The 22,326-nt window shown below is 32.2% G+C and overlaps 2 protein-coding genes, 2 non-coding genes and 1 pseudogene across 5 annotated transcripts; all 5 read right to left on the reverse strand.

Moving 5' to 3' along the window:
- Window positions 1–193: 193 nt before the first annotated feature.
- LOC105972139 (cyclin-B1-2) lies at window positions 194–2,574 on the reverse strand. The gene is made up of 5 exons (XM_012997082.2): window positions 2,280–2,574; window positions 2,080–2,180; window positions 1,304–1,401; window positions 313–509; window positions 194–281 (listed from the first exon to the last, which is right to left on the reverse strand). Exons 1-4 carry the CDS (start codon window positions 2,397–2,399, stop codon window positions 409–411), a joined length of 420 nt encoding a protein of 139 aa, XP_012852536.1. The 5' UTR covers window positions 2,400–2,574; the 3' UTR covers window positions 194–281; window positions 313–408.
- Window positions 2,575–7,211: 4,637 nt separating this feature from the next.
- LOC105975474 (transcription factor CYCLOIDEA) lies at window positions 7,212–8,630 on the reverse strand. 2 transcript variants are annotated; one of them, XM_013000683.2, is made up of 2 exons: window positions 7,529–8,630; window positions 7,212–7,408 (listed from the first exon to the last, which is right to left on the reverse strand). In XM_013000683.2, exons 1-2 carry the CDS (start codon window positions 8,530–8,532, stop codon window positions 7,396–7,398), a joined length of 1,017 nt encoding a protein of 338 aa, XP_012856137.2. In that variant the 5' UTR covers window positions 8,533–8,630; the 3' UTR covers window positions 7,212–7,395. The 2 variants fall into 2 exon arrangements, with proteins under 2 accessions (XP_012856137.2, XP_012856129.2); XM_013000675.2 differs by having other exon boundaries at window positions 7,212–7,411; window positions 7,529–8,629.
- Window positions 8,631–18,947: 10,317 nt separating this feature from the next.
- LOC105975490 (small polypeptide DEVIL 4 pseudogene) lies at window positions 18,948–19,223 on the reverse strand (annotated as a pseudogene).
- A 2,597-nt stretch (window positions 19,224–21,820) lies between these two features.
- TRNAD-GUC (transfer RNA aspartic acid (anticodon GUC)) lies at window positions 21,821–21,892 on the reverse strand. Its single transcript has one exon. It is a non-coding gene; the product is annotated as a tRNA-Asp (tRNA).
- A 73-nt stretch (window positions 21,893–21,965) lies between these two features.
- On the reverse strand, window positions 21,966–22,037 carry TRNAD-GUC (transfer RNA aspartic acid (anticodon GUC)). The gene has a single exon. It is a non-coding gene; the product is annotated as a tRNA-Asp (tRNA).
- Window positions 22,038–22,326: the final 289 nt, after the last annotated feature.

A 22,326-nucleotide genomic window follows, 5' to 3' on the forward strand; every position in this document is an offset into this window, starting at 1 on the left:
CATCAATAAAGGTGGTGGTTTCGTTTCCGATAGGGGAAAATTTGTTGGACACGGAATATTTGAGCCTTTTATTATTAATTTTTATTTATTTAATCTATGAAAACTCCTCATCGTCTAAATATTATCCAGTGAAATTATCAGTGTAATATTATGAACAAATTCATTACATAAATAACAACAGGCAGAATGGCAATGAAATTAAATTTGGGAATGTATTACCAAATAGAAAGACAGGAAATTGGTCTTCTCTTTGACTAGCCAAATATGTTCAAATACAGACCAGTGCCACATTGTTATTTTTTTTGATAAGATAGTGCCACATTGTTATTACTACATTAAAGAATCTTTAATCTAAGCAAACAGTATGATTAAAGACTCAAAATTCAGTCCCAGCAATTGGTCAGTGCTTCACATGAAAGTAGGGTGTGCTGGTCCTTTCGAAAGCCCAAGACGAACTTCCATACCGTGGTGCATGTCGATTGGACGAAACGTCTCGGAATCTCTTGGATCTGAAACCATATACAATTACCAACGTGTTACGTCACTATAGTAACGGGTTTTTAATAAAAGTTCACGTATCACTTTTTCAACCAAAGAGCATTTATGCGTAAAAGACAAGAATGTCATAGACATATACTAAAGAGTGTGACGACATAAATGCAATAATCCCAATTCAACTAATTTACAAGGCAAGACGTGTAAAACCAAAAGAGTAAGTAGCACAGAATGTAAAGGGAAAATGGATGATCGAGCTAATTAAAAGATGTCGAAACTTTATGGTTGATAGTTCCACACTTTAGTGTCTCATATGGTTGGTGAGAAGGGGGGGGGCGAGAGCTTATGTGCATCGTATTTCTAGATGCTTTCTTGAACGTCTTTTAACAAATGTAAGGTTCAGCCTCGATAAAGAATCTTGTGGAAGAAAATGAAAGGGGAAAAGAAAAAAGAAAAGCCGATCACATTTTATGTAATAGTGGTGCACAACATAAGTATGAACCTATAAATACTTCGTAGTTCATTATAAGAGTGTTTTTCTAAGAACACAATTATATGTATGGATCAGACAACTATCTCTCATAAATCCCTTCCAACAAAGTGCAGTGTTTTCTTTGTGCTTCTTCACTAAGATCCAGGTTCTAAACATGGTTCTAAGGAAAGTTGGAAATGTGTTAAACTAACAAACGAAACACCAAGATGTCATTGTTATCCAGTCACGATATCTCAGTAACAACAACTTAATCTGCATACAAACCTGTAATATGGATAAAAAGTAAAATTCCATAGTTTTGGGCTAATTTATTACCGTTAAGATAGTCTTCGAAACCAATATCATCCAAAGTTCCGGTTGTGGCCTCTAAACCTAGGTAAGAAGATGGTATAGCTCCAGGAGGCCTTTTAAACCTGCAATCACAAAAAAAAAAAGATACAAACGCTAAAATGTCGCTTCGGGAAACTATTCGAGAGAGCCTTCCATGTAATTGCTGTTTATCAAGCCCTGCAAACAAGTTTCAAATAAAAAATTCCAAGCTTACAGCTAAGATAAAAAAAACCATAAAGTACACCCAACGTTCGTCATTTTGAGATTTTAATGAAACATACGAAAAGCTATTATAGCAAATATGCAATAACAACCAACAGCAATCAAAGAAGGCAAGAATATCATGAGCCACGTATAAGACAAATCAATGCGCTCATGTTAGCAAAAGAACTCTGTTAACTCTTAAGGACTAATTTCCTCTACGTTTAATTTTTACTATATAGTTTCATAGTTTTTCTGTTTGAATTTTCTTCAATTGAAGAACAAATGCCGCCACCGTTCATTCATCATTCATACACCACGAATGCATAATATAATATCCCATATCAACCAGCCAATTTTATTACTCATCTGCAGCTGTAAACAGTAGCATCTAATATATACCAATAACAGCCTACTCAAGGAATGCACAATTACCCAAAAAAAAGGTGAAACCCTATCACAAAACTTTCCCACACATTTACAACTGGAACATATCAACGGGCAACAAGCTAAAAATTCCACAAATAAATAAATAAAATTAGAGGTAGGTAAAGACGAACTTGGAGAGAATCTGACGATCGAGCTGCTGCTTCATCGGAAATGCAGCTCCGTATGTGTTCGTCAAGATTTTCCGCTTGATTTCTTCTTGCCTCGCCTTCGACTATTCACCAAATAAGCGAAAATCAAACAAAAAAAATTGCGAATAAGGTAAAACACAACAAATTACCGATTGTGAAGTAATGAATCGGAGAAATTTTACCGAGTGATAGGCGGACTCAAGGGGGTGAGGTTCAATGATATCGCTCTTCACGCCGTGGATACCGTACCGGAGTGGATCGTCCCTCCGCCCTTCGAGTTGAATCGTCTTCTGCGAATCCATTTTAGGTTTTTTCTTTTCCCCCCTTTGATTTTTGGGTACGAAATTTGCAGACTGTGGAAAGAGAAATACGAAGAGAATTCTGAGAAATCTTTTCGAACAAGAGAGAGAAAGAGGAGAGAGAAAGAGGGGAAAGCTAAATGTGGGCTAAAAAATTAATGGCCCATTTGATAAAACTGATCTATGGGCCGTTATCCATCTGGAGTTTAGTTTTTTCTTTTGGCCCAGTATATATTACTATTTGAAAGGGTAAATTATAAACACCCCCCTCATATTTTAGAAATTACATTTTCAGGCCCTAAAGTTTGTAAGTTTCTTACATCCACCCCTACAAACGGTGTTAAAAATGTAAAAAATCTACAAACTGCAGGATGTGGATGTAACTATGGAAAAATAAGGGATTTTTTCGTAAATAGACCTTACCTTACCGGTTGCAATTCACCCTATTTGAAAATTAAAATTAATATAATCACACTTTGTCAAATATTTAGAGTATTGGTTTCATGTTTAAAAATATTCCAGTAAATAACTATTGGAGATATTAATATTAAATAATACACTTCACAAACGTCTTATGCTTTTGGTTGAGGTGGTCGTTCAACAATAACTAGTTTAAAAAATAAGATATTTGGATGTTTTATAAGTAGTACTCCTAAGAGTAATCCAATACGAATTTATGCTCAATCAATAGTTCATTAAGTATTGCAAATACAAAGATTACGTAATCGCAAATCACGAATATAAGACGATTACATATTACGTCGTGAATAATGTAATCCTACTCGACCAGCAACAAAAATTGAACCTCAAAAGGTAAGAAATACAACCGATTCGAACCAAACATTACATTAATATTTATTTTCCATTTAACAAATCTGCGGTAACATATATATATGCATTGAGTAAATTTCGTTTTGGTACGATAAATTTTGAGTTTAATTGTCAACTTTGAGTGGTTGGAAAGTGAAGTGAAATTTTGGGGTGACATTGAATTAAATAAGAATGCCATAAAAGTATGGAACGGTAGAAATGGTGAGCATGCCATATTTGATAATTAAATAAAAGAGTACTTTTCCTATGTCAGAAATTAAATATCATGAAATCCGGAAGAGATAAGAAAAAAAATGTGATTTTCCTCAACTTGTACGTGTTTATGCACATTTTTGGTGTCTTCTCCTTTTCAGGGCCAAACATAATAAAATTTTGCAATTGAGAATAGTAACATTGTACAGTGTTATTAGGTTTCTTCTAATTTTCAAAATATAGTTAGTTAATACAAAAGTAAGGTCAAACTACGGTCACCCCTGAGGTATGGCCAAATTACGAAAATACTCCTCTTGTTTGGGTAATTACAGTCACCCCCTCCTTTTAACCGAACTAAATCGTATATTTCGGTTTGGTATACGGTATGAAATGTTGGCGTACCGAATTTCGGTTCGGGTTTACCGAATTAACATCCATAAATTTACCTCTTGAGGGGTCTTTTCGTAAGATAATATATAGTTGATGGGTGGTTGTAATTACCCAAACAATAGGGGGTTTTTGTAATTTGACCATAACCCAGGGAGGTGGCTATAATTTCAGATAATAATAGTGTGCCATGTTTGTAAAACGTTTGATAGTTTCTCGGTATATAATTTGTTGGTTACTCGTTTGAACATAGTTTTCTATTTGTCACTTTCTCATCTGGATATAGACCGGTGGTGCACCAACAGCCCAAACAAATTGATCATATTTGAACTCACTCTCTTGTTTTCCACACTCATGAGTGGATCTCTAACTTTCATACAAAAGAATTGAAATCTAGAACTCGTAAGAGATTCAAATTTGTATGTACCTTGTCCTCCAAACGAGATATTCCTAGATTTGACATATATCTACTCAAACAACTCACTGTGTAGTATAAATTTACAATTAACATACAATGTTTACTAACTAGAAGCATAATTTAGAACGGAATAAATTGTTTTTTCATCCATTTCAATCTGAAAATTTCCGATTTTCAAAACATATATTTCCGTTCCAATTTTTGAAACCCCGAATTTGTTTTTGGACAAAATTGAATTAACTTTTCACTTTCGAAAAAATTGTAAATTTCTCGAAAGTGTTAATTTTGATATGATCAATTTACAAGCTAGCTAGGTTAAAAAAATGGAAGATCCAAAGATTGTGTTGGGGGCAATATCTTTTCACCCCCACCAATCACTCTTCCAACTTTCATTCATATTGATGTATATATAAATATATATATATATATATATATATATATATATATATATATATATATATATATATATATATATATATATATATATATATATATATATATATATATTCTGCAAATTGACCAATAAAATCAAGAATCCAACCTTGTAACTTTGACACAAGGCTCCAAGTAACTAACACATCTCAATCATTCTATTCTACCTACGAATAAACAAATGAACATAGATTGTCATTCAAAAATTACAGACATATATATATATATATATATATATATATATATATATATATATATATATATATATATATATATATATATATATGATCTAGTACTCAGTTTCATTAATTATATAGATATAGGGTTTTGGTATGGTAAATGTACTGTAACTATTTGTTGAAAATATTGGTGGCATTTAATTGGGAGAGTTAATTATATAAATTGAACTTAGTTTGATATATTTCACATGCAAAGCTCATTCTTCCATTTTCTTTTCCATTTATTTTTTTTTAATTTTTTTTTTCGAGCAAGTCTTTTTCATTACTATTTTTTTCCTTTTTTAACCTCAAGGATAGTAAATGGCCATCATTTGGCTAACAAACACAAGGGTAAAATCAAATGGAGGGGCATATTTTACACATACAAATACTATTAACACAGAACATCTGCACCAAATGGAGGGGCATTTTGGTCAAATCAAATCCAGATAATTTCAAGAATTGATTTTAAAAAAAAAATTATTTTCTTATTATAAATAATTAAGATAATAAATAAATTAAAAAAAAAACAATGAAACCAATTTTAGTGAGACAAGAGGATTAATTAGCAGGTTGGTTTTATCACGAAAACATCAATGCTTCCAACGATATCGGTCTTATATTCGAACACCCCCACTTCGGTTTTTGCAGTAAATTCCAAAACATGAACCTCAGTTTATTTGCTGTTACTCACATGATATGTTTTCTTTCAAGATCAAAACAAATATCTACAGACCAGTGTTACCAAAATTTTGGTTCTTTTCTCATAAATACCAAGTAATTGTATGTTTTCTTATCCCTAATTTAATGCTAGCAATTTTGATCAATGTATATATATATATTACAAAATACATCGAAAATACTGAAATAATGCATTTTGATTGAAGAATTTTATTCGAAATAAAACGCTTATTAATTAGTTTCAAATTCATGGTATTAATTAATAAGAATACAAAAACCATATGATTGGATATAAATTAAAAGATTAGAAAATTGAAACATTTTTCATCATTTAATTTGAACTCTTAAATTTACTGCAATGTCATATTGGTAATATATACTGCTGATGGATGTTACAACAACAACTGTAAATACTTTCTGATAAATCAAATAATATAATGGAAAGGAAAATGAAAAGTGATTAAGTAGAGACCTGTATGGCTGTATATTAACAGCTGATACTTGAGACGATCGTAAAATGGTCACAAAACAACAAACATATATCGTAAAACTAGTGTCGAAGAAGACAAAGAAGTCGAAGATTCAGGTAGATATCCTGCTTTAATTTGGACACAACATATTTCACTACACAATTTGTTTCTGAATAAAATCATGAATTCGAATAAGCACTAAACCTAAAAACAGAACTTAGATATTGTAAATTAAACATGTATATATATATACTATCTTTCTTCGTTACAGAGTCGAAATAAACGTATTTTCTCAGCCCTTAAAGATGATCAATCAGATAGCTAGTTGCAGATTAATTAGTAATTAATCTATGGATCTGCACAGTTAATTAATTAAGCTAACAAAATAAAATAATAATAATAATAATTACATTGATTCAAAAAACCCTATTTTTATATGAATAAAACATCATAATTATTTACCCATCAGTTATGAGCTATCAGAACAAAAGTTTCACTCACAGACCTAAAAATTTAAATCAAGACCAAAAAAAAAATATTAAAAAAATCAATGAATTTCCCTACAAAAGAAAAAAAAGTCATTTAATTATTCAATTAATTCTCTTACAAAAAAAACCAGTTTTTGACCTGGATTATAACCACCTTGGATATTAATTAACTGGCAAACAATGTCATGAGAGAGAGATTGACAGTACTTTCATTAAATTATTTCACAACCCTAATTAATTTGACAAGACTTTGATATTATATATATATCAGCATCCAGTTACTTTATGAACTGGGGAGCATATATATATTAAGTTGGATTTGAACTCTGATGTTTTTTAATATATTAGCCTTTTAAGTAAAACACTTCATTTTTTTTTTTTTTCTTGATGTTACATTTTGGTCAATAATTAATCTCCTTTCAAATCTTCAAAAACATGCATCAAATTCAGCATTACATATATTGACAAATTAAAGATAACTTGAAAAATTCAAAATTGTCGATATTAAGAGTACTTCGAGTTTCGACTAGAGTATTTTGGCAATGTCCGTCGGTCGAATATATGATAAACGTAAATTGTTGAGCAGAAGCAACGATGAAAAAGATCAAATTGAGATACATACACATAGGCACAGACAATCACACAGATGAAAAACTACAGAGAGAGATATATATATAGATATACATAACTCGATCGCATGAAACGTTCAACATTGGTTCTATTGGAAAATTAAAAATTAATTAATACGAAAATATATTACATCCTCTGAAGAATTTCATATATCTCTTGATCAAGAACAAGGTAAAGCAAGAACTTACATCCAATCCATACATCAAACACCAACAAATCATCAATCCTTTGTAGTACTCGAAAAAGCTTTTCCTACATGTTTGAACTGCTGCAGACAAACATACAAACAAGAAATCAAGAAATCATGCACACACACACACACACATATATATATTTATATGCATTATAATTAGTAAAGACTTAATTTTTACATGGTTTTTTTTACCTATTGATGAACTTGTGCTGGTCCAAAATAGCACAAAGGTTCGACTGCGAGGCGAAAAAATCCCAATTTTCAGGGGCGTTGTTATTATTAGCAGACGGGCCGCCGTAATTCGAGCTCGAATCTCTAGAAACGAAAACATTCTGCTGAAACGCCCCGAAAAACGAAGGGTTCTTCATCTTCCTTTTGACAACACTAGATTCTTGAACTAGGTCTTGACCACCTGCACCACCATGAGTTGACTGGAAATATCCAACTTGATTATTATTAGTATTAGTATTAGTATTATTTCTAAAATGAATTGGCACCAAAGGGTTCAAATCAGAACAACACAAATTATTGTTCTTGAAGGTCATTTTCTCTCGAGTTCTTTCTCTAGCCCTAGCTCTGGCCTTCGCCCTCGATTCCTTAACGCATTTCCTCTTCGTATCGGCAGCCCCGATTTCGAAAGGGTCTGCGGCCGCATTCGATTCGGAAGAGATCACCAATTCGCAATCCGAGCTGGGAGAAGAAGTGCTCTTCGAGCAGCTGGCGGCGGCGTTGTGTTTCATCTGCACGAGGTCTTTAATGGCGGCCTTGGACTTCGTGAGGAGCCAATCGAGGGTTTTGCTCGGTTTGTCGAACCCTAGCATTTCTTGGAGGTCGAAGAACTTTCTAGCAATGCCGATGGAGAGCCTCACTCTCCGATCCCTCGGCCCTTGAGCTGTGAATATCTTGCTGTGGCGGTCCTTCTTCACTGTCTGCTTTCTTTGCAGCGTGTTTGCGGCGGCGGCGGAAGAAGGGTTTCCGTTCGGGAACATGGCGGTGGTGTCTTGGTTTAGCATCAGGGCGGCGGAATGAATGAGTGGGGAGTTGGCGCCGGCGGTGGTCAAGTAGTGGCCGGAAAACAGCTCGGGGTGGTGGTGCAGCAGGAATTCAACGCTGTTTAGGTCATAACTGCCACGTGGGTATGAAGAGGAAGACGATGAAGTTGCCTGAGGATGGAGGTAACTGTTCTTGCTGAACATTTTTTTCTTGTTTAATAAAAAATCTTTTTTTTTTTTATTTTATTTTTGTGGAGTTTTGGAGACTGATCGGAAAAATTATTTACAAACCCTTATTTAAGAACTTGAAGGAATCAAAGAATTTAGGTTTCGGCAATAAATTATTAAAAAAAAAAAAAAAAAAAAAAAAAAGAAGGTGGTGGTTCAGGGCGGGGGCGGGGGCCGAGGTGGAGTGTGATCCAGTGAGAAAAAGGGATGTTCGAAAGGTTAATAACTCGAAGGGGATAATATTTAATGAAGGCATACAGAAGTTGTCTTTTTCTGTATTTATTTTAATTAATTAATTAGTTATATTTATTTATCACATGGAAAATGACTTTACCTAGAAAAAAATGAATTAATTAGTGGGGGTGAGATGGTGTAGGGTAATGTAGGGCAAAAATGGAGGACGAAGATATAATGAATTCATAAATTAGGTTTCAGGAGAAAATAACTTAAATAATTAATTAGTGAAGAAATCAAGAAATTAAATAACTAATTAAGCTCACTGCTCACCCTTAATCTACATTAGTTCTACAGATATACCAGACACCAGAACTGAATTTAACATGCATATATATATATATATATATTTATATACACGGCTGGCCATGGTTTTCAGTTTGCACAAAAGTCGATTGATCGGGTAATATCGGTCAACCGAGTTTTTCATTAATATAAATTTTCTAGCTGTAATTCTTATTTTGGTAATGTTAAAAATAATATATAAAAGTCAAAACTCTTAATTTTAAAGTCAATATTTTTGCAACCTAAAAATTTACGAAATCAATAAATAGATGGCTGATAATTCAAGTACTCATTATATACCCAACAAAGTCGGTTCGTTTAAGGTTTCCGAACAGGCATTAAGAAAATCAGTACGTATTTTTTTAAAAAAATAAAAATCCAATGTTTAAAATTTTATTTTATTTTGTTAATTACTCTATATCCATCAGAATAAATGGAGGAAAAAATGCACATAAATTTTCAATACAATAACAAAAACCTAAAATTGTTCTTAGACAAACAAAGTAGACCAACAGTTAACACTGTTTATTACAAAGACTTACTGTTTCAGTCCAAATCAATAATCAAATCCCATGATAGATACATACATAGATAGATGCACAAAAAGTAGGGTTTAATGATCATACTCCCTAAAGATCTTCTTTCTAAACAATTATTATTTTATTACATATTATATTAAAAGATTAGTTTTTTTTTTTTCCTTCTTTTTTGATTTTATGCGAGAGCAGGGCCGTGAGCTTTTTGTAGATGTGAGAGAAACCCCTTCACTGTGTGTGAAAAAAGCTGTGTGTGTGTATTTTTTTTTTTAATTTTTTTTTTTTATTACCACAGTATATAGAGTAGTCTACTACACGTACTTTTGTCTATATCTCTACGCAATTGGACAAATTATCACTTCATTTTCTTGTGCTTTTTTCTCTAAACGGGCCCCATTTTCCCCCTGTCTTATTCGACAAAATATAATTAATTATTAAAAAAAAAAAAAAAAAAAAAAAAACTCAATCGCCATTGCTGCTAGTGAAAACCTCTTCTTTTTCTATTATCTGCAAATTCTGAAGTTTGCTTTTCATTTTCTCTGAGTTGGGGTTTGCTATATTTCTGTTTAATATATATAATCTCTTTCTTTTTTGGATTAATTTGAAGAGGGCCGGGTCTGAAAACCCTAGTTCTTGATATGAACAGGAGTTCTTGATGCCTGCTGCCCTAATCTTCCAGTTTTTATTATTACCGTATTTTTTTTTTTTAAATCTTTTTTCCTGTTATGGAAATTCTCAACTACACCCAGAAATAAAAAAGAGCTGGCCGGTCCTTTGCATTATTATTTTTTTTGTTTATTATTAATTTTTTTATTATTTTGGTAGTACTATATACTTACTCATGACCTAGCTAATGACCTTACATTACTGTTTGTTGTTGTTGTTGTCTGTTTGTTTTTTTTTTTTATAATCAAATAAAGACAGCAGTATACATAAAAGAAAGCTTCAATTTTGTTTGTTGAAGGGCAAAAATATACTGCAGTTGGAGAAAAGCCATTGACACTGAGTCATTACACAGTTGCAATATTTTTACTGGGCTGTAAATTATTTATATTTTTTTTATAATTATTATATTAGATAATAAATAAACCCTAATTTTTTGTGGTAGTTTTCACTTTTCTAGCAGTATAAATATGTATTTTTTTAATGGTAAAGATACAAATTTAACTTAATTTGAGCTTTTATAATTCAGTCAAAGAGTATTCTTGGTTGCAATTTTTGAGAATTTAATCTGCTGCTAAAAAGGATTGAAAAATAAATAAATGTAAATATTTATGTCATTTTGCACCGGAAATTGTTAGTTTTATAATTCAAGTACTTGAAGATATAATCTAAAAATGTATTTAATTATCGTAAATAATATATGAAACTGAAATTCTAAATCCCGCACTAAAATTACCGAATCACACTCACAATTAAAAATGTTTCTCTCTCTAAACTTTTCTATCCAAAATTCACTTCTCGTTTAATTTTCACTTATTTCCCACAAAATCACACACAAAACCATCTTACACATAAGAAAAACACACACAAAAACATGGCAGACCACTGAAGGTTGTTGGGGCGGGTGGGGGCGGTGGGGGTGGGGTTGTGGTTGTGGTGGTGTTGGGCGGCGGGGTTGGGTGTGGTTTAGGGCTTTTTTTTTAAAAAAAATTCTTTTAATTAGTTATTTAATTAATGTTAATAATTATTTAATGAATGTTAATTTAGTGGCTTTGAGAGAATGCCCTAATGAGAAGAAGTGATAGAGATAAAATTTATAATGTTACAGAGATAAACTTTAACTTTTTAATTTGTGTGTGTGATTCAGTAAGTTATAGTGCGGGATTTATCACTCCCCTGAATGAAACGGACAGTGAGATCGGTCTAGTTTAGAATGAATGTCTTTTCCTTGGTACGATTTATCCATGCAAAATTAATCAGATTCTTGTAAATATATATTTTTTGAAAAATAAAAACCAAGGGATTGATTTTATAAATATCGATTCAACTTTAATACATTTTATAAATATCTTAAGAATTCCAATATTGTATTAAATACAATTTTTTTTTTCATATTTTACCCATATTTATTCAACTTTAATATTAATTTTTTACTTTATGTTTTTAAATGATTAAGGTTATTTTAGCCTTATTTTTAAAATCAATAAACATTTATTTAAATTCTAAGTATCTATGCAAAGCTGAACAGGGACTATGTATTATTTATGAACAAAGGGAATAATTGGTTCATACTTGTGTATTGATTTTACTACATAACAAATACATACCTTTTTAGCGATTTTTTGTGCATTGTTCTTTTGATTCGTGAAAAGGCACATACATATATTACGATGTGTTCGACCCTACACCCGGTGAAAAACACAGGGTGGTTCTTCTGCTGCCACGTGTCTTTTTTTTTGTATTTTATAATAGATTTCCCGCTAGAATTTACCTTTAGGGGTTTTAGAAAAATAAAAAAAAGAACACGTGGCAGCAGAAGATCCACCCGTTATTTTTCACCAGGTGTAGGGTCAAAGGAACCATATATTACGCGGTCCCATAAAATCGTGATCAACAATAGAGTTAATGATAAATTAATGTTTTGAGAAAATTGCAATGATTTGATTTTATTTTTTTCCAAACAGCCAATGGAAAAAAGTCTAGGCCCTCTTGTTTGATAATTGGTGGTGTCTCTTCAATAAAAATAATTAGTTGCTAAAATCTGTGAAGTAGGTCCCATGGGGCAGGTACGGGGTGGGTTTTGGAAAATCCGCAGTCCCCTGTATTCGTTCCGGGTTTGATTTTATTAAGCCATCGTCATGTATAAAACCCATTTTGTACCCGCCCCGCTTTGAGCCCGTAAAAAATATAGTTTATTTTATAATTTATTTAAGGGTAAATTACAAACACCCCCTAGGTATGGTCAAATTACAAAACCCCCCTTCTTGTTTGGATAATTACATCTACCCCCTCAACTATGATTTTTTCTTAGACCTCCACCTTTATGGTGCCAAATTCAACATAGTCATCTAGATTCCATGAAATGTGCTATAGTTTGTACTCTTTTTGTGTAAAAAATACAGTTTTCGATGCACCACAAACTGATATATACAAGCTAAAAATCACATATTATGATCATCTTGCTTCATAATGTAGAGTTTGAATGGGATAAAACGGGTACAAAAGTGATAATATTCCATATAATCTCGAAGATTCCACTAAATTTGATGAGTTGAGGGGGTGGTTGTAATTATCCAAACAAGAGGGGTGTTTTTGTAATTTGACCATACCTCAGGGGGTGTTTGTAATTTACCCTTTATTTAATTAAAATACCTTTTAAAATTAGTATTTTTTTATATCTTCAAAAATATTTATATTTTGTTGATTTACTTTATAGAAAGCAAAAATAATTATAGGGTTTAGTTAATGTAAACTGACTTCTTTGAACCTACACCTGGTAATAAATATCGGGTGGGACTTCTGGTGCCACGTGTCATTTTTTGTATTTTATAATATATTTCTTCGTTTTATTTTTAGGGGTTTTAGAAAAATAAAAAAGGACACGTGCCAGTAGAAGACCCATCCAGTATTTATCACCACGTGTAATCATATAAAATAAGTATATATCAGCATTGAGACTTCTTAAATTTAAAAATTATGCATTATAAGTGGGCATTTTTTTATTTTTTGTGAAGGGGAAGTGTAGAGGAGCAAATAGATTAAAATATAGAATTTCTTTTCTTACTGGAGGGGCGGCTGCCCCCTTGCGGTGCCTTAGATACGCTCTTCTGGGGGCGGGTACCCCCGGTGGAGAGATTCCTTCCCAACAAGTCCCTTTCATTAACTTTATTTTTATTTAATTTATTTTTTTACTTTTTTATTCAATTTATGACTGTTTAAGGGACATGATTTAACGTTAATGCATGCGATGCGCGGGTACAAGTTTTTACATTATCCTCTGAAAATGTTGATTAAAAAAATGTCAGGTATTTATTTAATAATGTGCACACATCCACTGAATTTGGAAAAGTGGCCGGGGAAGCTATTGCTTTGGGCCCAATCTCCAAAGGGCCCTCAAATATAAATAAAATAAAAATAGTTCATATTTTATATATATATATATATATATATATATATATATATATATATATATATATATATATATATATATATATATATATATATATAAAAAAATTTTAAATATAAAACATATTTTTTAGTGGTATTAGGATATAGGTCCTTAATGACAAATCTTATTTGAACTAAGTGACAAGTCTAACTAAACATTTGTTTCACATTCTTATAAAATTAATTTCTAAAAATGCCCCTCCACTCACAAATTCGAAATATTCAATAAGTAAATTCCAAACTGCATTTATCATTTTATTTATTATGCATTTAATATTTTCATATTTTCATCTAATATTTTTTTTCTTCAGAATATCCGTTTGTCTTCATTTTTCTCGTTATTCATTTTAGCATTTTATACACTATTATAAAAATTTCTTTATTAATATTTTTTTTTCTACATAATATTGAGAATTAAAAAAAAAACATGCTATTTTTTTTTATTTATTTTTTTAAATTTCAATTTACATATTTTTCAATTTTTCTGTAGTAGACTATGGTATACTACGACGTACTGTAATACACGTACTGTAGTATACTATAGTGTAGTGGTGTACTGTGGTATACTACGGTTAAGTATAGTATACTACGGTGTACTATGCTTTACTACCAAACTCTGGCCACCAAAAACTCCTAGCCGTCGCAAACCCTTGCAGCCAACGCAGCCGCGGCCAACCCTAACAACCCACGCTCGCAGCCGCCACGACCATAGTCACCTACCAACTTAGGGAAAACCTAGATATGGCATTTGAACAACTCAAATCAAGCAAAATCTTTCAAAACACAAGGAAATTAGATCCAATTGAATAGTCAAAAAATACTTTCCATAATATCTCAACCATAATCACAGCCCCGCCCGCACAACCCCCACCACACCTTTCATCCGCCGCCACCGACTCCACCCGCCGCCACCACCTCCACCGGCGGCCGCCGCCTCCACCCACCGCTCTATGCCTTCCCCGACCGTTAGCGCCTCCACCGTCGCTGCCGCCTCCACCAAACCCTCTCGATCCACCACTGGAATTTGCAGATCTGTTGTTTTCCGCCACCATAGCCCACCGACCATAGCCGTTGTCACCAGCCTAACAATTACTGAGGGGCGAGAGAGATGTGGATAGATAGAGATTGAGAGAGGGAGATAACGAGAGAGAAGCAGAGAGAAAAGAAAATAAGAGAAATGAATATGATAAGTTGGAGAAACATGAATATAGATATTATATTTAGGGTACAAGGGCAATCTAGAGATTAAAAAAAATTAAAGGATGTGGCTTATATATTATTTGAAAATAGGGATTTAATTAAAAGATTAAATTTAAGGTTGTCATTTAGTTCAAATTAGGTTTAATTTGAGGGGCTTTTAGCATATTACCCCTATTTTTTATACACTACAAAAATTATATTCATTAGCACTGCGAACGGTCCATGATTGAGTTTTGTATTAATCATAAATTTGGAGGCCCAATTTTTTGACAAATAATAAAAATAATTGTCGAATTTTGAAATATAACTCAATTAACATGATTACACTAATAAATTAAACAAGTTTAAGAACTTATATAAAGAAAATTTGTCCGTCAACTAAGTCTGACATTTAAATTAAAGCAACTGATTTTCAATTAAAGATCGATTATTGAAAGTTAGTTTAAGTTGGCATCTTATAATGATTGAGAAAAAAGTTAAATAGTATTAAATTATAAAAGGCTCATTTTTTAAAGTTTGCCTAAGGCTCCAAAAATCTACGGACCGGCTGATCCCCACACAAACAAATATCATCTAACTAATTTCTTGATAAATAATAATTAATATTCTTTTAAAAACAAAGGACATAAACCACCCTAAATGTTATTGTTTGTACATAGATCGATCAGTCTTGATTCGTGGTGGGTTAATTTCAAAAAGATGGGCATGCCGGACCTTGGGCCTGGGCCTGTGAATAAGCCTGCGAAAAGAGAAAGTATGGACTTAGGCCGGAGTTAGCATTCCGACGGCCAAGTCAGTAACTTCTTGAGGAAGATATTGTATTTGAATATATGGTGTGTGTAAGATTTTGTATTTTTTTTTCCCTTTTTACTTAGTATTCATATTTATACTAGAAGGGACGGACGTCAAATACTTTTCCAATTCAATTTATCTGTCCAATCATTGTAATAAAATATTACGGACTTCAAATTACCTTCAATGCCATTTAATCCGTCATTTCATTGGTGGCCGCGCCTTTAAAAAGTGGGGGACACGGACGACATTCCTCTGTGCCTGTCAGTAGATTAGACATGCATTAAATACCTCCACGTGCAGTTAGCACTGACTTGGCAGGCTAGCCGAGCGAGATGCCCGACGCGAGAGAGAGCTTTACGCTCTCGCGACTCACTCAGTCTCTTGCCTAGCAAGGCGCCAGCTTTTTGGGCCTTCTTTGCTTTGTGGGCTTTTCGGGGCATTGTAAGTTTAATTGGACCATTTGGGTTGGAATTGACATTGATGATCCTTTGGACTCAACCAGGCCCATTGGACGGGAATATGTCTGATCATTGATAATGCATATCGTATTTTAATTTTGCTGTTCGCAATTAGACGATGCAAATTATATTTTCAGTTTGCATTTGGTGGCGGAGTCCTAGGTAATTTGTTATTTGAAAATTAAATGTTGCAAATTCAGTTCGTTGTTTTGCATCTGCTGGAGTCATAGGCGACAACTGTGGGGCAGTCGCAACTACGGTGTCCGTTGTTTTTTGAGAAACGTTAAATTTGGATGGGAAAAGGTTTGGCAGACAGATTTTGGAGGATTTTCGATTTAATTTGACTATGGATATTTTTATCACAAATTGAATGATGAACATATACAGAAATAGGACTTGTAATATGTTTTTAAACTTTTTATCCTTTATCTTTCATTTTTTAATCTCTCCCTTTATTCGTGCAAGACTTTATATTGAATATGTGTAAATTACAAAAAACCCCTGATGTATGGTCAAATTACAAAAAAAACCCTCTTGTTTGGATAATTACATCTACCCCCTCAACTATGATTTTTTCTTACACCTCCACCCTTATGGTGCCAAATTCAATATAATCATCTAGATTCCGTGAAATGTGCTCTAGTTTGTACTCGTTTTGTGTAAAAATACAGTTTCCGATGCACCCCACAAACTGATATATACAAGCTAAAAATCACATATTATGATCATCTTGCTTCATAATGTAGAGTTTGAATGGGATAAAACGGGTACAAAAGTGATAATATTCCATATAATCTCGAAGATTCCACTAAATTTGAGGAGTTGAGGGGTGGTTGTAATTATCCAACCAATAGGGGTGTTTTTGTAATTTAACCATACCTAGGGGGGTGTTTGTAATTTACCCTATTGAATATTTGTAAACTTATAGGCTTTATTCATAAAATTAAGGCCCACTAGTCCAAAACAAATAGTATGGCCCGTTTAGGTTGAACCGGGTGGGCTGTGGATATCTATATCAAATACACTATTGAGCTGGCAAAAAATCTGATGCCTATAACAGAGAACAAAATAAAATAATAATAATAATAATAATAATAATAATAATAATAATAATAATAATAATAATAATAATAATAATAATAATAATGTTCTTTCTCTGTTAAACAAGTTCCATTAGAATATAGAAGAATTAACGTCGTCATAATCCACTAAATAAAATTTAAAAAAAAATGACATCTGGCAATAAGTACTGCCAGCTCAGCTCCAGCTTGTAATTTTTTTGTGGTGGGGGTAGCTACTAATTTGCTGATTTATTTCTTGAATTATTTTTAGAAATTAAAATTGGATTGAAAATCAAAATCTCGAGAATAGAACAGTGATCCAGTTATATTAAGGAAAAATCATTACTTTTGGAATTTGAAATAAATAAATAAAATAATTGCAAAATTGGAATCCAAATTTCGGAATTCCGTTATAAATGGCATCCAAACAAACACTCAGTGTGTGAACAAAAAGTTGATGAATAAGGAAAAAAGCAAACTTTGTTGAAAAACAAACAGTATGACTGTATGAGTGTTGGAGTCTGACTAGTCAGCAATCACACATGACTCGCACGTGCACAATGGGCTGGACACATCTATTGTACTTGGGCCCACCCCTAATATCTGTCTTCTTAGGGCCCGATACCATACCAAAGGGCCCTAACTTCAATTTTTAGTTTTTCCAATTTTTTATTGGAATTTAGTGTTCCCACTTTATATTATTCATCCGAATCCCGGTCAAAACTCAAAAGACTAATATTGATTACTAAATTAAATTACATGTTAAGGCCCCGTTTGGTTGTCAAGACAAGATGACAGATCTCGGGAAATCCAACAAAAAAACAAATATTTGTTAGTCGACTGGACGAGTTATTGGAATACCAAAAATCAAACGAAATCCAATTATTTAGTCAATTTAATTACCAATACAACAAGACTCTTGTCATGTACTAAATACTAACAAGATGAATTTACACAAACATGTTTTTTGTAATTTATTTGTGGGAATAGATTCTATAATTTTTTTTGGTTTAATGTTATAGGTTATAATCTCCATAAAAAAACAATTAAAACAAAAATAGAAAATAAAAAAAAAATGTGTATAATATGGACATAAATAAAGACAAAGTTCATACAATGAAGACATATGAGTGTCCTTTCATGGGGAACAAACTCACATGCATGCCATCTCCACTAACATTTTTGAACTCCCTTTTTCATAAAGGTAGCTCCAAATTCTCCATTAATCATACTACCCTTCACTTACGTTTGTTCATCACCATAATTAAATAGTTAAATAAACAAATATATTAATTAATGTAATGTATTAATAAACAAATACATCTTCATTTATATATATTAATAATTAATGGTTTTTTTCATCAAGAGCAGAGTATAGAATAAACCCGTCTTTACTTCTTCTTTTTTATTGACTCAGTCGTAAAAAAATGTTGACAACGACGTTCGAACTCAGATCAAATGACATTGCAGTCTCTTTATAAATTATATCTTCTTGATTGATGATTCTTTCATTTAGTTGTTTGTATGTAAATACGAGGGTATATATTAAACAAACTAAATTATGAAGTATAACGAAAATAGTAGAATCAAGAATGGTAATCGTTTTATATAATACCCAAAAAAAGGCACTTGAAAAAACAATGATATATATCTCTTAATGGATATAGATAACCCTTTTTCCCTTTGTGCTATTTACATAATTAAGAGGAAAAAATTAAACCCTTTGAAGAAACATAATTAATTAATCATCTCTTAATTAACTGTATCTGTAATCTCTAATCATGCCAGCAAAGCAGCATGACAACACATCTTCTTACAATGTAGAGCCTTCCTCTCTGTTGCTTCAAGAACCTTCCAAGTTTTCTGCTTGATAATCTCTTCTCACCTGATCCTTCTTTCCCCATTTTCATCTCCATTTTTATTATTTTGCGTGCTTTGGTTGCTAATTAAGTTGAGACAGATGGAAGCAAATGATTGGCTCTGTTGATATATATATATATATATTTGATTTCAAGAATGAGGAGATGAATTATTGGACTGAAAAATGTATATTATGCAAAATTATGTTTGCATGTACTGAAATATATATATTATTTTGTATATCTTAATTAGTTTGATGAGTCTGAAATGAGGGAGCAAATTAAAGGGGTTTTTATAGTGGCCAAAAAGGACTTGTATACTATTATATAGTTTGTGAGTGTCCCATCTTCTTTGTTTGCCACGTCATCTTCTACAGCAACATTAATTCAGGCATCATCGTTCAATTTAGCTGGTCGGCTCCCTCCAGATATTTTTCCATTTTTTTATTATGTTTTATTTTACCCTAATTTCTTGTTCATAATTGTTTTTAATAACTTCAGTTTCTCTCTACAAAACTTCCTGAAAAAAAAAACAATTATTATTTTTTTTTTCAAATTGATTTTATTCAATTTTTATTTTTTTTTTTGTTTAAAAAAAATTAATTAATTAATTATACATATTCAAGAATTTATTTCTTGTACATGTGATTTTAGTGAGAAGCTAAGTGAGTCAAACATTACAGCAGCAGTGATACCTAACGCAAATTTCAGAACAGAGACTCCTCAAAGAGGGACAATCGACCTTAAATTAAATATAATTTTATTTGTGTAAGAAAAAAATTGATTTATTAATCAAGACTTGTTTTGGTAATTAGGGGCAGTGATTAAACATGTTTTGCTTAATTAATTAGTTGATTTGGGCAAATTCATCACTTGTGTCCAAACAGAATTGTTTTCGCAATCCAATGTTTTGTTTTTGTGCTCCTTTAATTTCCCATCACTTATTGCAGCTTTGTTTGGGTCAAAAAGTTGCATTTCTCGTACGTTAAAAATATTATCTCGTATCTGACTTTTTAATATGAATGTGTTTATTTATTTATTATATATATATATATATATAATTAATAATGTATGTAATCTTTTTTGAAAGGAATGAAGATCATGTTTTTTAATTATTATGTATTAATGCCTCAAATTAAATATGTATATGAGAATTAAACCGCCTTTACAAAATGTTACACATAGTTAGTGATTTAATTGGCCCAAAAAAAATATCAGTCTAATTAATATGCCAAAAAAATAATATAAAAATATCTAAGTCTGGGACAAAAGTGAAAGTGCCCATCACTGGTAGGTCAAATCATATGAAGTTAAATAAATAATTTGTTGCACGGATATATAAATAAATAAATAAAATACCTTGATCAAGAGGGGGGGACAATGTAGACTAAAATACACCAAAAAATTACCTGGAATTTCAAACAATGGACCAGGTTTTTTGGCTCAACTGTTTCAATTTGGTTCACTCCTCAAATCTTAAAAAAATAATTGCTAATGTCAGTTAAACCGGGGGACATGCTAGTCACGTGACACTAGCACGTGATGGACATTAGCAATTACCTGGATCTTTCTTTGTGTTCCCATTAACTTGGCTAATTACTTAATTAATTAGTTATAAGTAGGTTCATTAGTTTAAACCCGAAAAGGTCATTACCAGAATCTTTGTTTTGATTCTTACTAGAACAGTTTGGAGTTTGGAGCCCAGAAAAGACAACTTTGGAATCTACAATTCAATGAGTTAGTGTGGGACTTGTTTGTTGACAAATTAAGTAAAGATTATTATGGATTTTAATCATTTTTATTTTATTGATTAACCAAGTTCAGTTAATCAGATTAAATTTGAAATCTTTTTTGGATTTTGGTGTGTGTCGTCTGAGAATTTAAGAATTTTGATTTTGTTGTCTGATTATGTCTATCATACTCTGGGCTGAATGCCTGTTCGAAATTCTGGGAGGCAAGAACTTCCATCTTCATTAATGACAGCTTAATTGTATTAATTATGCACCCGATAATAGGATTGTTAAACGAGCAAATGTGTTCGTTTTGGGCCCAACTGAATTATTTGGTATTCGGTCCATTAATCTTAATTCTCTTTAGGCGGCCCAACTATTCAGAAGTCAACACTTAAGTCCATTCACATATGGTTAAACCTCTGGAAGACTCTAAATTCTTGATCTTGGCCGTTGATTCTCACCGTTAGATTTAAATTGTCTACTCCAGTTACTCTACCTCTACCTTTTCTCAAATTCTAGTCTCTCTCTCTCTCTCTCTCTCTCGGGTCAAACCTTTGAAGACTGTAGATTTTTTTTTTTTATCTTGGCCGCTGATTTTCGGCATTTGACCCTAATTGTCTACTCTCTCTCATCTCTTCGTACCTCTTTGATTAAATGTTAATAAGCATTTTCTGGCAACACAACCGTTTAACTGTGACGATGGGTGTCCTATCTTACTCTCTGCTTTACGGATAAATCAACTTTTACATTATATAGTAAGCCCTTACTAATCATATTAAACTAAATGATTTTTTTTATTTACTTTTTTGTATGAATAAAAAAATTAGAAAGGCCATTGAAACTTGGTCTTCGGGCTTGACTGTACATAATTGTATCTTAATTGGGCCTTCCTAGCCCAATAGAAGAAAATGAAAAAAAGTAGTCATAAAACTCGACAGTGGGCTTCTCTAGCCCGATTAAAATAGCACAATTTAACACCGTAAAATAAAAAAACGCCGTTGCCGGGGATCGAACCCGGGTCACCCGCGTGACAGGCGGGAATACTTACCACTATACTACAACGACTTGATGTTGGGATTGTAAAGTTTTAATTAATTACATTAATATAACTAAAATAGGCCGACTAAAATTATTAAATCGCCGTTGCCGGGGATCGAACCCGGGTCACCCGCGTGACAGGCGGGAATACTTACCACTATACTACAACGACTGATTGATTATACAATAAAGTTTGTCTTTTTTGATTAAATAAATGATTTATCCATTACCTTATAGTGGACTTGGTCATAACTCATGAGTTGCGCTTATTATTTTGTACCAATGAGCTTATTATTGTATGTAAAGTATTTTACTTGATACAATCAATTATTGACCAAGTCCAACAATAGTTATTTATACCTGCTCACATCATTTGGTGATTTAGTGACAAAATACTATTACTTTTGGTCATTTTAGATTGATTTTCAAGAATTATAATTTATAGCCCTAGTCATTTTAAT

This window comes from Erythranthe guttata, chromosome 8 (genome assembly GCF_056151865.1).
Source record: "Erythranthe guttata isolate IM_541 chromosome 8, IM_541, whole genome shotgun sequence".
NCBI classification, from domain to species: Eukaryota; Viridiplantae; Streptophyta; class Magnoliopsida; order Lamiales; family Phrymaceae; genus Erythranthe; species Erythranthe guttata.

What these genes read in the sequence shown, in the direction of transcription:
- LOC105972139 (XM_012997082.2), bottom strand. Translation starts at nt 2,399, where the DNA reads ATGGATTCGCAGAAGACGATTCAACTCGAAGGGCGGAGGGACGATCCA. An exon ending in TTGAGTCCGCCTATCACTCG is followed by an intron (nt 2,181 to 2,279) that starts GTAAAATTTCTC and finishes TTTGGTGAATAG; the next exon opens with TCGAAGGCGAGGCAAGAAGA. An exon ending in TTTCGAAGACTATCTTAACG is followed by an intron (nt 510 to 1,303) that starts GTAATAAATTAG and finishes ATATGGTTTCAG; the next exon opens with ATCCAAGAGATTCCGAGACG.
- LOC105975474 (XM_013000675.2), bottom strand. Translation starts at nt 8,532, where the DNA reads ATGTTCAGCAAGAACAGTTACCTCCATCCTCAGGCAACTTCATCGTCT.